This window comes from Bemisia tabaci, chromosome 3 (genome assembly GCF_918797505.1).
Source record: "Bemisia tabaci chromosome 3, PGI_BMITA_v3".
Lineage (NCBI taxonomy): Eukaryota > Metazoa > Arthropoda > Insecta > Hemiptera > Aleyrodidae > Bemisia > Bemisia tabaci.
The window spans coordinates 44,207,634-44,223,613 of NC_092795.1; the positions used below are offsets into that span (position 1 = coordinate 44,207,634).

The 15,980-nt window shown below is 39.3% G+C and overlaps 1 protein-coding gene across 1 annotated transcript in view; it reads left to right on the top strand.

The window, feature by feature from the left end:
- Nucleotides 1-949: 949 nt before the first annotated feature.
- LOC109030502 (protein takeout) overlaps nucleotides 950-15,980 on the top strand; it is a 47,290-nt gene continuing 32,259 nt past the window's right edge. Inside the window, exon 1 of the mRNA XM_072298429.1 lies at nucleotides 950-1,201. Coding sequence (XP_072154530.1) covers nucleotides 1,189-1,201 — 13 coding nt within the window. The 5' untranslated portion in view covers nucleotides 950-1,188. The remainder of the gene's footprint in view (nucleotides 1,202-15,980) is intronic.

The following is a 15,980-nucleotide window of genomic DNA, read 5'->3' on the forward strand; positions in this document are numbered from 1 at the left end:
CCCACCCGGGTGGGGCACCGCATCATGCTCGGTTTTCCATTGCCAAGAGCAAGATCGAGAACTCAACAGGTTGTTGTCTAATGATAATGTGAATCAAACGGTGTTGCCAGTTGCGTGAGATAAAAAACTGATTTTCCTCCGTTGCCAGATACACCTTTATTTCGGCGTTTTGAGGTCTGAAGCTTAGGGAAACTGTACGTTGCATTCCTGAAAATCGCGGTGGCTCATAGGTGGGGGAGGGGGAATGGAAAGTGGGAGAGGGCAATAGTCTATGCAAGAATCGCGGGGGTGCGTTCTCGAAACTACCCGATAGCTTTCGGCAAAATTGAATTTTTCGATGAGACGATGAACGAAAACAAGCACCCCCGCAACATATACACCAACCCCCTCACGGGCTTCACCCTTGTTCTGCAAATGCGATGAAAATGTTTCCGGGAGTCTCCCCGGGAATTCTCGGCACTTATATCTTCGGGGATCTTTGATCCCTGTGAGCTCGTAACCTCTAGAGGTGGAATCTCTCCGCGAAGGGTTGAAAAATTATGTTTCAATAAAATTAATCTCACAAGCAGACCAAGAATTTTTCTTGTTATTGATTTTTGACCATTCATATTTCATTATTTCGAGCAGGAAAGGAGCTGTAGTAAAAGTAATGCTATACTGAAATACCTACAAGATAAGAAAAGTGTTTTTTAATGGTAGAGTTGCCATCATTTATTGGAACTGCGGTCCAATTAATGATAGTTTACAGCGGCTTGATAAGACATCGAAATGCGATATATTGCATGGTTACGATAGGGTTATGTTTTGTCTTATCGTGCTGACATAATTTTATAATCGAGCCATGCACGGTTGCTTGAGCACGGCACGCTGCGGCGCTGCGGGCGGGCAGACAGCGTCAAACGCGCATTGGCGCCTACAAACCTAACAGGGATACTGCACGCATATGCGTGAAGTATCCCTATTAGGTTTGTAGGGGCCAGTGCGTTGCCGCTCCGCTTTGTGCTACGCTCTAATATTTGGTGCGGTGGCGTTTGCGGACGTGGCGTTTGCGGATTCTAAGAATCGGGTGGCGTTTGCGGATTCTCATATTTTGACGGTGGCGATTGCGGACAGGCGGAACAGGGCCGGTGGACTTTGCGGACCAGAGAATTTCGGCGGTGGCGATTGCGGACGGACGTTTTTCAACTCATGATTTTGAAAGGTTTGTACACTCTGTATGGACTATTCTCATTTTAATTGATGAAAAAAAATATGCTTTAAAGGAAAATATAATGTGTGTTTTGTAAATATTAAGGCAGTTCCGTATCAAACTTAATGATTTCCAAAGCACACGAATTTCCACACAATTTCTTATAGCCTTTTATAGCCAATGGCGATAAAGTGTGAAGCCCGGCGATAGGAACTATAGCCCGACTGTATACTTTTTTATAGCTTCGTATAGCCCGGCTGTATGATTTGCTCCGCTTTCTACGGCCAGCTATATGATTTTCTGTAGCCTTCTTTAGTCGGCTATAAGAACTCCTATGGTATTTTGAAACGCGGCTCCTATCGCCAATTTTTACCAGGGTAGCTCTAGAGTTCAGCCCTGCATACTGTAAGGTTCAGCAACACGGTCTTCAGTTTGCTTCAATTTTACCTGAAGTGCCACGGTTCAGCGCTATAAGTTGTTTTTTTCCGTGTAGTACATATCATGGTTTCCTCCACCGTGGATTAATCAACTAGTGATAATTGTTTGAATGTTCCACATTAAATGCAGATGAAACCAAGGTGGAAAACCATGGTATGCACCACCGCGGTGAATGGGAGCATACACCATGGTTTTAAGGGCGATATCTCCGCTAATCAGACGTAAACATTTGGAGTAAAAACAGACCGTACACTGGGGAAAAAAAAACACATTGGATCTCTAGTTCAGACTCTTAAAAACATCGGCGAGAAAAGTACTCTATGATTCAATCAGAATCTAGCTTAAATTAAGAACCAAGCCTCTTAATTTAAGCGGATTTCGTTTTGATTCAAGCAAAAATCCGATTGAATCAAGAGTACTTTTCTATTTAGGCCTATTTCCTATATATGTTATGTAGAGGCCTCTAGATCCAATGTGTCTTTTTTCCAGAGTATAATTTTTTGCTTAGCACGACCCTTGCATTTCTTGATAAGTGCGCCGTTGTTTCGATGATACTGTTTTTTTTAAAAAAAAGGGGGTGAGTTATGATAACTGGAAGTTACAGACTTAGGGTCTATAAAACTGAAAATTGCTTCACTTGTCCTCTAATTTTCAATTTCCCATCCTACAATTTTCCGGAAAATTTAGATAAATAATAAGCTTTTTGGGCATAATTCTGTTTTCTAAATGTTTTGCCTTTGTTTCTGTTTTAAAAATATAATTTTCACTACTAACTAATATGTCGCTCTTACAGCGCTTCTCCGCGAGCTGTGACTCTCAACCGCCACTGATAGCGATCCTACTAGAGCTCCTCCGGCAAATCGCATCTCCTCATATCCTGTCTGATTCCATCAATCCACGATTTAGCAAGGCGTCCTCTACGCTTTTTGCCAGGGGGGACCCAATCCAGAACATTCGTAAGAAGAAGTATATAATTTGTTTTCTCGATCGAAATCCGACCCTAGAAAAGCTTCAGCAGAGGCCAAAACTTCCCCGAACCCGCTGAGCGCTGGCTAGAAGCACGGAAACCCGGATCATCGTTAGGAATCGCTTTGCAATCTCATCGCGTAGCGCGGACCGGGGGTAGGGTGTAGATGTCATTCGGCACTAAGACTCGATGGACACCTTGCACTTGAATTGCGACGAAAGCTCTGCGCTTTTTGCGAACGCCCAATCAAGGCTGACGGTGGCATGGTAGCAGAAAAAGAGTCCCGTCACGTCGCGTCTTCCGTTTCCCTCCTCGCAGTGTAGTCAATTTTGACAGAAAGTGTTGCCTATTCTTCATCTATTCGTGCGCAAGGCTATTCCGTCCGGTTTATCTAGGCTTAATCTGCAGTGCTAAGGAAATACGCCGTATGAACCTTCAGGCGTTGCCAAATTTCCTTTAATAACCAACAAACTTACTGGGAAAATAATGGTTATTTTTCTCTCAATTTTTCGGACAATTTTGTTCCCAACTAAATCTAAAAGATCTGAAAATTTCACGTTAAAATGTGCACAAATTTTCCTTTGAAATACTCATTTTATTCCGGGAAATTTGGCAACCTGGAATGTTCACACGGCGTTTTTCCTCACCACGGCGTTTTTCCTCACCACGGCAGAATACAAGAAGCATGAAACATACGCAATCGCATGAGGCGACAGTACGGATCTGCTCTGTTCTACACACGAAATACAGCCAAACGAGCGAATGGAATTACAAGAAAATCACTTTGAGCTTATCAAAAAAAGTTAAAATCCACTCCTTATCGCAAAATGTAAACAAATACATCGCTTTTTTTACAGATTACCGCATCCACGACAAGTGCTTCTTCCTATACAGGGTGTCCCAAAAGTCCCTTCCACCCCCTCTAAAATTTTACCTAATTAATATTTTGAAACGAAACTTTGGGGACGTTCATCGATCAATGTTAGCTACTTTTGGGGCCCCCCAAAATTTTCGGGCCCCCCTCTGGGGAGGGGCTCCGGACCCCAACTTTTTTTTTTCAAATAGCAACCCCTATCTTGTGATACCTCATTCGAAAGAACGTAAAAAACTAAGAATTTTGGCGCAAACCGCAGATCAATATCTTAATTTTTGACCGAGTTATGATAGGTCAAAGGTCAAATTTGACCTATTTTCAAAAAATCATAACTCCGGTTCAAATTATCGTAATGAAAAAAATAAAACGGGAAAATTTACCAAATTGTAAGCACTTTTAAGTAAAAATCACAGAAATTACTTCAAACTAATTTTAAGGGGGGTTTCGGACCCCCAAATACGTCAATTCAAAGGTCATTCAATTTTCCCGCGAAATAAGCCAATTTCCCCCAGATTTGCCTCCGCATTAGTTCAGTAAGGTCAAAATCAGTTCAACATTACGTTGGCAAGTCCCCAAATTTCGGGAAAAGGTAAAAAATAAAATTTAAACGGTCAAATTTAATCACCTTTAATTTCGTTTTTTTTAACTTTTCCCGAAATTTGGGGACTTGCCAACGTAGTGTAGAACTGATTTTGACCTTACTGAACTAATGTGGAGGCAAATCTGGGGGAAAGTGGCTTATTTCGCGGGAAAATTGAATGACCTTTGAATTGACGTATTTGGGGTCCGAAACCCCCCTTAAAATTAGTTTGAAGTAATTTCTGTGATTTTTACTTAAAAGTGCTTACAATTTGGTAAATTTTCCCGTTTTATTTTTTTCATTACGATAATTTGAACCGGAGTTGTGATTTTTTGAAAATAGGTCAAATTTGACCTTTGACCTATCATAACTCGGTCAAAAATTAAGGTATTGATCTGCGGTTTGCGCCAAAATTCTTAGTTTTTTATGTTCTTTCGAATGAGGTATCACAAGATAGGGGTTGCCATTTGAAAAAAAAAAGTTGGGGTCCGCAGCCCCTCCCCACGAGGGGGGCCCGAAAATTTTGGGGGGCCCCAAAAGTAGCTAACATTGATCGATGAACATCCCCAAAGTTTCGTTTCACAATATTAATTAGGTAAAATTTTAGAGGGGGTGGGAAGGGACTTTTGGGACACCCTGTATATTAAAGAGGGAGCAATATTTATGCACAAATTAAGACAATTAATAAATCAATTCAAAAAAAATATTGAAAAAAACTGGCAAAGATTTTCTTAATTAACGAGCAGACGCGTTTCGGGCATGCAGCCCATGATCGGTGCCCATAATTTTTTTTTAAAACATTTTAAAATTGTATTATTAATTGAGTGCATTCTAGTTGCCACCAATTAGATTTGCCAATAAGAGAGAATCGTGAGAACACCTAGAATAAAAAATCTCTTAAAATGTCACGCATAGTAATATATCTTCCGTAAACTTATGCTTCTGATTGACTTAAAGCATTTGTTTACAACACAAAGAAAAAAGGAGTGCCCGCGGAAGCAATACATTTGAAAAGCGCGGGTATTTTGTGGGTTTTTTTTTCTTTTTTTTCAACTGACGGAAACACCATGGACAGATAGCTTTCATTTGTCGAGATGCACACTTTAAAGTGGCTCATAAATTTTGGATACTATGGGTGAAGACTTGACTAGTAGCGTGGCGTGCTTTGTGATATATCGATTTGTATATCATTCAATCCAATGGAAAAGGATCGATAAACAGGGTGTTCACAACGAACAAGTTGATAACCCATTGTTTACTATAGCTTCAAATGGGGAAATATCAATAAACGATCATCCATGCTTCGCCACCGAACCGAACTTGACATGGATAAAGTTTGTTCGTGCTCAGTCATCACCTACAATGTTGGGACTCCAGTGGCGTGGCGTGCTTTGCGATATATCGAATGATCTGCCATTTAAACCTATGGAATAGGATCGATAAATAGGGTGTTCGCAGCGAACACCTTAGTAATCAATTCTTCACCATAGGTTTAAATAGCATAACAATCGATAAATTGCAATTCACGCCACGCCACTGTGGGACGTCGCGCACCGCACCATGAGCATTGTCAACAATGCTAATGTACTTTGAGCATTGCGGAATTACTTCAACTAAAAGTGATTTCAGTGCACGACAATACTCTGAAAAGATGCGAGTTGATTGTGGCCCTCGTTCTCAGCGGTTGTGGTAACCGGCGATAACTATTCTGATGACGTGGTGGTTTTAAGAAGGACTCTTGAATTTTAGGAAGTCCTTTAATAGCAGGTTAGTATGTTGCCGGATATTTCTGTCTAGTTTAGAATTTGCTCTTCCAATTAAAATGAATCCCTCGCATTTAAATTTTACTTTGGTCTGGGCCGCGGCCCATGGCGGCAAATTTAGGGGGCGGCAAATTTTGCAATTTTTTTTTTTAAATGTAGGTATTAAAATAAAATTGCATACGAAAAAAGCGACAAAATCTTGCATATCCTGTGAGTATCGTAATTTCTAATTTTGTCGTTTTGCGGTGATACAGAAGACAGCACCTTTAATTAGTCGAGTTATGAGAGAAACCAAACACGCAATTCGGCCAGAACGCTCATTAATGAACATTCTTGGCCGTTTTGGTCTGACATTGGAATCTAAATTTTGTCAGTGACATTTTTGTGTCAAAAGGTTGGCTGCCCTTTCATTAGTCTAGTTGAGAGAGAAACCAAACACTCAATTTGGCCTGGAGCGGCGCGGCGGTCGGCATTTAACACATATTAGCGCCTACTAGACTGCATGAATACTTCACGCATAGCGCCAAACATAGTGCGGTCAGCAGCGGTCGCCGTGTAACGCATAGCGCCTACAAGACTGCATGAATACTTCACTCATTGCGTCAAACGCAGTGCGATCAGCATGGCGCGGCGGTGGAAGTTAAAATTATTGAACTACATTTATGATTGTTCTTTCATACTTTTTTCGTTCATTTCTCATTAATGAAAGGCATTGTCCACACAGAGACAGGTTTACGGAACTTAACTTTCGCGCCAAGTTCCCTGAATTTTTGCTAGTAGTGTTGACAGGGCTTCCTCAAAAAATGTATCCAACACGAGTAAACGCGTCTTATGCATCCCTCTCCCTCCGGCACGTTCACTTGACGGTTTTTATTGATGTTTCAAAACGAATGAGATGGGGGCGGAAAAATACAGGCGGCCCATGGGCGGCAAGTAGGTAAATCCGGCCTTGGGTCTACTTTCCTCACTCGACTAAAAAAATTTGCCTTTGGACATTATTTTACGCCGTTGTTTTCCTTTCGTAATAATTTCTAAAACTGATGTAGATTTGTTTGCTCGGAACCAATGCTTATAACCACGATCCAAGGAATTCCAGAAGCCTTTCACAGAAGGATAATTGTGTAAGGTTTAATCATGTCACGATGCTCCGTGGTGATTTTGCCAAACTGACAAAACACGGACAAGTGTTACGAGAGAGCGAAAGGAAAACTAAAAGATTTCCTATGGTAATTAGACGACCATGAGGTCAGCAGGTCAGTGGGAATTCCTTAATCGTCTGGACTGAAATACACTCAAGGAGTGCTTCCCTATACAAGATTCCGGGAGGGGGGAGGGGCGGCTTAAACGTGGCTGTTGCACACGTCAACAAATAGTACAAGTTCCTAGAAGAGCGAGATACTTTTCCTCTGACGTAACCATTACTTCCTGGAGGCACAACTCCCATGAGGACATATTCAGACTAATTAATAAAGAGCACAATTAAACATTTTAGAATAATATTTTGACTACAGCATTTACATTGAGATAGGTTAAAATAAATCTTATAGTAACGGTAAAAGAGGCTAAAATTCGAATAAAAAACCTTGAGACATTTCCACCTTAAAAGAAGAGATGGACTCAATCTGTTCAACGAACTAATTGTAACTAGGATCCGTCAAAAACCGTTCTACAATGGGAAAAATTACAAAATAGCCGAGAAAAAATTAAGAATGAACGTATATTTCTGCTAAACGGAACTACGTGCCAATTTCAGTTCCTTTCGAGGCTTTTAGGACCTCGGATAGCGCGTTCTGTCGTACGAACTAAGCGCCATGGAAAAGCATTAAGAACTTAGGAAGGAATGAGCTTCGCGATCCGCAGCACCGGCCAATCCACCCCCCCCCCCCCCCCGCCACCCTTCCTTCCCCCCATGGCACTTAGTTCCGTTTATCAGAAATACGTCCAAATATCTTAGTTTTCCATCAATTTCAAAGTTACGTGACTAGAAAACGAAGGGATGAAATGTAGTCTATTATGTAAAAAAATAAAATTTTAAAATAAGTAAATAAATAAGTGAGACAGAAAGAAGAAACATTCGATCGAGTTAACTTCTTTTTTCTTTTGCTTTGATGTTTTTTTCTTTCGTCCGAGACGGTATCATGATTGCCTCCTCCTTGGAAGTAACGGAATGAAACCGTCAGGGTTGTAAGTCTCGGGAATGACTGCAGACTTCGTTTAACATCGCGAAGTGTCTAAGCAACGCGACAGACCATCTCTCCATCAATCATTTACGACTGCTCTTGTAATTGTTGTGCCCGACGTTTCTCTCTTCCGCTTCCGTAGAAGAAAATGCTTGAAAGGGTCTCACGCCTCACGAAACTCAACGTTCCTTATCGTAAAAGTCACTTTACGGAAATGATTCTGAAAAATGGGAAATTGGATCGTAGTGACGCAACAACTGCTTTTCTTCCAAAAATTTGCCCTTGGGATTTTTCTTCCTATACCCATCGCGTGATTGTATACAAATATCAGGTGAAGAGATTCAGCGTTTCAGAAGAAATGTTATCTTCCTTAGCATATTGACGCTGCTATGTAATCTTTGAAATACCTACGTGATTGTTCACGACTGGATTACCTACCAAGACTTGAGCATTCTTTGGTGCGTGGTAACATTTACATTGACGTATGCCAGAGGCTATATTTTCTCATTAGTTAAATTACACAGTTTTTGATGTGTTCGTCGTAATTTCGAGAAAATTAAGTGTATGAAGATGTATTTTGATTCTCTTTTTTTGTACTTTGTTTGGGAGTCCATTAAAATACGGAAATGGTATAGTGAGAATCACACAGCTAGCAGTATCATTCACGGAAGAAATTAAATTGCTGATTTAACAATTCAATTGCTAAAAAAAAGTGACTGCAATATTTCAACGTAGATTTCACAACACAAAAATGTCACTTCAACCACTACCGTAAGCTAATTTAACCACGGTGGTGGTGAAAGTAGCATTTTTGTGTTGTAAAATCTACGTTGAAATATTGCGGTCACTTTTTTTAGCAATTGAATGAATTGTTAAATCAGCACTTTCATTTTTTCCGTGTTGTCATGTTTACACGAGACTCATGGCGGCTAAAGCAATAAGTCGAACCCACGAGTACGTACTATTGACATTGGAAGTATGCAGTCAATGGGATAAGTTCTACCGTGTGCATGGGCTGTCAATTCACCAATTAGTCTTATTGAAGGAGGAAGTTCAAAGTTTTTTAAGCCCGATGCGGTTTCACGCTAAATTTTACGTAAGAAACGTCTATCACCAAAGCAATTCAAGGATCCTGCAACAGCTCCATTGTCTGATAAACGACTATTTACGCTGCAATCTTATACTAAATTAACGCTTTTGGAACTATTTATAATACGTGACAACCTCGAGAAACGCATCCTTCAGAGGAATAGGAAATTTGAGGAACGAAAATTTAATCGGTATACGTGACTCTCTTATTCCTGACGTGTTCAACTGTTCATCACTCAACGTGCAGTTATCTCAAAATTTCCTTACTCATCTAGCAGACAATCCAGGGACGGATCGGCTGGGAAGTCGGGGGAGGGGGGGGGGGGCTGTAGCAGTTGTAGCACCCTAAGCCTCCGGTCTCACGGGCCTCCTTGGGAATTTTTTTTTTATTAAATTCTAGATTCTCAGGGAGTCCTCGGTGCCGAAAAGATAGGTATAGAGAGGTCTGTAGTTTTGAGAGTCACGAGGTCCTTAAGTTTTAGGATCTGAGGCCCTAAATGACACCGGGAATCTGAGTACTAAGCCGGCCCTGATTTACTCACTTACATTCCTCCACCATAAATTGAACTTTGAATGGTGACAATCAAGTCATATTAGGTCTGATAAAATAGTTTACCTCCGGCATGGTAGTTTTATTCTTTTTTTAAAAAAAAAACTGTAAATGTCATCCAAACAGAAGATCATATACGGCTCAAATCTCCGAACTGAAAATGAAGCCTACATCAAACCTAAAAAAGTTTCAAAATCCGAGTTCAGAAAATGCAATGATTCTAATGGTAACGATCTGACGCAGTGGCGTGGCGTGCTTCGCGATATATCGATTGTTATGCCATTTGAACCTATGGAAAAGGATCAATAAACAGGGTGTTCGCAGTGAACGCCCTAATAATCGATTCTTTACTATAGGTTTCAATGGCATAACAATCGATATATCGCAGTTCACGCCACGCTACTGTCCAGAGTCTAATAGTTGGAAAGTCCATTTAAACGGAATAAATACCATGCATTACCTGTTGAAGATGTATGATGTTATAAGAATGCGAAGAGTTAAATTTAGGGCTTGGCTGTATGTATTTCTTTATAATTTTTAGTTGAGGGGCTTTTGTCTGTCATAGGCTGAAACAAGAGCACCCCCACAAAATACAAAAACCACAAATCAGGAAGCATAATGCAAGATAAAAGTAAGCTCGAAAAAGAAAAACATCAACACACATCTCACGTTATGATTTACCATTCTCATTCATTAAATTTAACCAGACAGCCATTAATTTATTCATTTATCAATTTTACGAAAAATCCATGGCGGTTTTCTTTTAATTAATAGATCCACCCTAATAACTAAAATACTCGTATTCTACGCACGCTCTTAGACCGGAAAAAATCCTTGAGCAGAGACCTTGACCAACAGGTCGGTGTGAAGCTTCAGCCTTATCTGCAGCACCGATCTCGGATAATATAAAACAATTACCATTCATTGCTTACCTGATTACACCGTGGATCGCTTTAATTGCCCCTCGGGCGTTCTCGAAGTTCATCAAAAGCTGTAACAATTTTCGCCATTTTTATGTTTCCTCAGGTCTTACCGCGTGTTCTACCGCATTGCTCGGACATAACTGTGGAAAGCACGCTCCTCCAATTTAGTGGAACTGACGAAAAAAACAACTGTTTTTTCGAAGAGCAATAAGTTTCTCCTCCAGTTTTTCTGCGCAGTGAGGACGCTCCGTGGATGCTAATGAATCTTGGAAAATTTCTGAGTGACGTCAGATGTAGGAGTTGTGTGGTACTTTTACAAGCTTGCTTCGTGAAGTTCTCCATCCTCCTCTTTTATATGATTGCGCATCGAGCGGAAACTTCCAGAAATCTGCATGGTGAAAATTCAAAGCGTCTAATATCGTTATTGTTACGTCTCAGTTTCCTTCTTTTTTTAAGCATTCTTTGTCCTCTTTATTTGAATGCAAAGTGCAATTTCATATGTATCAATATATTTTTAAATTTAATTTTACCGATTGATTCTGATTTTGATTATTACCGGCAAACCAGTGAAAGTCATACAATTCATAATTAAAATAATAAAGAAGATAGGGCTACAAAATAAAAAAGTACTCTTAAATTAAGAATAAAATTGCTGAAATGTAAAAACTCAAGTTGCAATATCACCGCTGAAGAGGAAGGGTAGACCCTCCGAAACGTCGTCCAGGACAAAATGAAGCAAGAAAGTTTCGAGTTTTTAAATTTTAGTGATTTTATTCTTAATACAATTCATATTTTTGAAAAAGGCTCTTATCACAAAGGCCCCGATTAAAGTACTGCCCGTAAGGTAGGAGAAGTCGATCTTTTACGTTTTTGACTTGATGGACGCAGTGCAGGAGGAAGTTTTTAGAATTTTAATACAGCAGCTCCCTGCAACAGCAGATGAATAGGATCTTGAAAAAACTGCGATGAAATTAGAGCCTTACATACCATTAAATCATTTTAGTCATCATTACAACTGCTTCGGTGAAAGAGTGTCAAGGCGCATACAAATTTGGAAGCATGTTGAGTTCTTTAACCTTTATGCGTATTTGTTGCTTTATTTTAACAGGAAGGAACCAGGTTTTTTGGCAAAGAAGGGCTGTGCACGTTGGTCTTTTGGAAAAACTCCAAATAAGTATCACCAAGCAGTTCGTTTTTTTCTCTGAAATGATTTCACCGAAAGGAAATTTGAGAGGGAGCCCCTTTAAAGATTCAAGATAGAGAAACCAAGCTATTGAACATGGAAAAATATTGATGATTCTCGAAGCAAATTTGAATCTCTTGATCAGGGACAAATAAATTGATCTCCTACGAATTATTAAAATTAATAAAATTGTTAATTAATGTTTTTCTCAAAGAGTAAAAAATAGTCTACAAGAGCAGCTTCGTTATTTCTTTATAAAATTTGGTTAAAAAAATTCAGGATCATATGGACAGTGACTGAAAATTTGTCGGTGAATGTTGTCGCGCAAGATGAAGTTATTCAAGGTGGGAAGCAGTTTCCATCGCATATAAAAGTATAACCCTGCCACAACTAGGCACTCGATGGATTTTTTTGTGGATTAATTTTTTATGGGTTAGAAGTATTTAAACGTATCTAACTTTTGAAGGCAGTCGGCACAAAGATATTGCGTCACCTGGATTTCCAATCTTTCATCGCTATTTTACTTCTTCTTTAAGGTAAAGATTTTCAGTTTTCCTTTCTCATGCGTTGTTTTTGTGAATTTATTAATCCCCAGGAAGCTACTGAGGCGAAAAGTGGTTGAAAACCCCATCAATAAACATGAATTAAATTAAATTGACTGCTAAATCGAGTCAAACGGAAATTATTATAAATTTTCTCCCCTAAAATTTCCTCTGAAGCACGTTCAAAACTGCACATATAGCGTCGCTTTGATTAAAAGCTGTTCATAAACAATCTCACATAATTGTCTAAAGAACAACAGGAGGCAAAAATCTGAGAAAAAAAATGTGTTTGAGCGCCTTCTCTTGACTGTATATGCAATTGGTCACACTTCCAAGCGTATCAGCAGGCGAAAATCTCAGGCAAATCAAGTCATTGCACGTACCATCAGTGAGAACTCCATTAACGAAATGATATTGTTAGAGAGGCAAAGTTTGAAGGTATAAACATAGCGTAAAACATTGTGCTAATATTAAAGATTGAATATGTCATTTTTCAAATATAAGCAAGGGAACTTCATAATCCAATCTGCTCTAATGAAAAATAGCTGTGGGCAACCTATTAGAGGAATGAAAATGAAAAGGGGTATTTTTTATAGAAAAAATGCAAAGTCAATAAAGCTGCAGCTCTTGCCCTCAACCCCTCAGCTACCATCCACAAAAAGAAGAAGGGGAAAATCCGTATAGTCTAGTATATTGGCTGTTCATAAAGTGTCATGTGCAAGCATTCGTCCCCGGTTTTAAAAGCTCAAAAATATGATTAAAACTTTAGCAGTAGTAGTCGAAAACTTATATCATTTCTTCAATGCTTTATACAAAAAGTTGTAGTTTTTGAAAATTCTCCAAAACAACTACAGGGATGAGGTAGCATTTCATTTTCACGTTGGTATTAAATAGTTAAAGTATTATGCAAAACTGCAAAAGTTAAATCCTGCATCCGTTCCATATTTTGTTACTAGGACAATAACCCAGATATTAAAAGCACCTTTAAATAAACGTATCTACCAACAAACCATTCAGTGCAGAGAGTCAAATCACTTGGAACTGTACCAAGAAATTCGTCCTTAGTGTCTTTTTCGTGCCTTTGTATCACTGATGAATTACATTATCGTGATAGGATTTTTCCCTGCACCATCTTCAGCAAATTCAGCAAATAACCACAGTCTCAAAAAATATAAGCACTTACCAAGAATGTGACCATTACATGCTAAAATTTTAAACAAAGTGAATAAATATAGTGATATTTATTCACACAAAAAAATAGAAATATCTAGAAATATTACAACACGCAGGTACAAATTTAAGTCGGAAATCGAATCGGCGAAAAGTAACGGTCACATACAAGTGTTGGTGAGCTGATTTTACCGCTACTTTATTTTTCGATTTGAATATATAACTGTCTTCAATATATTTTTGGATTGTGCGATTGATTTTAGTCAGAATTTTACAATGCACATATTGTTCGTGTTCTATACTGCGTTTGAAGTGCTGGATTGATTATTTTTCTACCTGGTGCAAAATTGATGAAGGTGTCCTACGAGGGAGTGCTCCAGCTAAAAAGAGCTCTCTGAGAGAATCAGAACCCACAATAAATTTTGAAAATTTATATGGAGTCTCTTTTATGATAATTTGAGTACATTCAGGACTTTCCGTCTCTATGATTATAAGAAATGAAATGGGAAATCGAAGAAGGAAAATCCGAAGCTCTCTTATTTTCCTTCGGTCAGCAGTCATATTTTAATGGCCGCATTTAATCAATTTTGAAATAATTGTCAACTTAATGTTCTAAATAATAATCATCCCCAGAAAAAATTGTTCAGGAGAAAACCCGGGGGCCGGGGCAAACCCTAAAAATTTTTTCCTAGAAATTGTACTTTCTCTCAATGATTGGACCAAAATTGTTCATTTTGGAATAAGCCTACCCAAGACAACAATGGAGACAATTTTAAATCTACCGATTCAAACTTAAAAATGCAGAATTCACCTGAGCGAATATTTTTCATATTGTAATTTTTCTATTTTGAGTGAAGAGATATTGCATCTAAATACAGATTGAAACTTCAAGAGAGCCGCATGGTGCCAGAGACAAGGTATGCAAGGCATGGCAAAAATCCTGATACTTAAAATAAGTTCGGAACGTCATCAGTCGAATCAAATCTGATGGAGCGTTTCAAGCGCCTGCGTTCCCCGAGAAGATAACTATTCACGCTCCTCGGTACATTTGTTGCCTACGCGGCAAAATTGAAGGCGAACCTTAGATGGACAATATCTACCTTCCAACTGGATCGAATGGCTCCCATATCCTCACCAGGGTAGGTTGGGGGAAAGGGCGGTTAAAAGAGAGAGCAAAAACAGCACCTCCATCGCATGGATGAATTTTAGATGATTTGAGTGGAGGCTTTAGAGGCATTTTGGATGTTGATTTCTGGATTACAGTTCGGTCGTCAAACATTTGAACACAATTTATTTTTCAGTCTCTGAAAAAATTGAGGACCAAAAGTAAAGATCTCATCGTTTCAAAAAGCATGTACAATATCTTGCTTCATTCAGTCGTTCGAAGTCATAAATTGTGAGCCTTTATAGTTTAATTAAATAATTTCTTCGGCCTTTTATTCTCTTAATGCTTGGACATGGCTAATCTCTGGGATAAAAATCATCAAATATCTTAAAATGCACGAGAGTATCATCAGTGAATGGTGATCATCGAAACAATATTCCTGGATTCTCATAAGGTTTTCCACTACTACTACTAACATGCTGATTTTCCTCTGCGCGCTCTGCGTCACCCTACCGCCACAGGTAGCGATCCTGCCAGAGCTCCTGTGGAAAATCGCATCTCCTCATTTCCTAGCTTATACCGTCAGTCCACTATTTAACAGGGCGCACTCTACGGTTTCTACCAGAGAGGACCCACCCCAGAACCCTCTTAGGCAACCTACATCTGACGTCCTTTGCACATGCCCATACCAGACAAACTGTTTCGTGAGAATGGCACGCACTCCATTTTTTCGACGCCCATATTTTCACGGTTTTTCATTATAATACCTCAAATGAACGTATCAGGATTAGCAAGTTTACACATAACGAAAAAAGAACGGACTATGTCACAGCACGCCAACACAACCTTAATGATCATTGAAGATCTTCTTAGACCCCTAAAATCTATTGATGTTATTTTATTTTTCCTAGGGATCCATATTATTAAACAGTTTTCTAGGGATTCATACGGATCCCTAGAAAACTGACCCATTCATATGATGTAAATGGGTCAGTTGCACTAGTCGCAAAATTGTGTTTTGATGCTTGATTCTAGTGGGTTAGCTAAAAATATTAAGATATGTCAAAACTGCAACTTTTTATCAACCGAGAACTCCCCCCCCCCCCATTGAGCTCCCCTCCCTTTGAAAACCCTTTGAAAAGTCGGAGTTTTGACGTTATCCAACGCGGTAGTAGCACCCTTGGTTTCTTCCACCTTGATTTTAGCAGTCAGTGAGACACACTCTGGCACCGGTTACTCTACGTAAAACGCGGATGCAAGCAAGGTGGAAGAAACCAAGGGTGTCACTACCGCGGTGGATGACGTTAAAAGCACGACTTTTCAAAGGGCGTTATCTCGCTCAATATTAAACGTAGAAAGTTGCAATTTGGACGGATCTAAATATTCTTAGCTAATCTACAAGAGGCAAGAATCAAAACACAATTCTG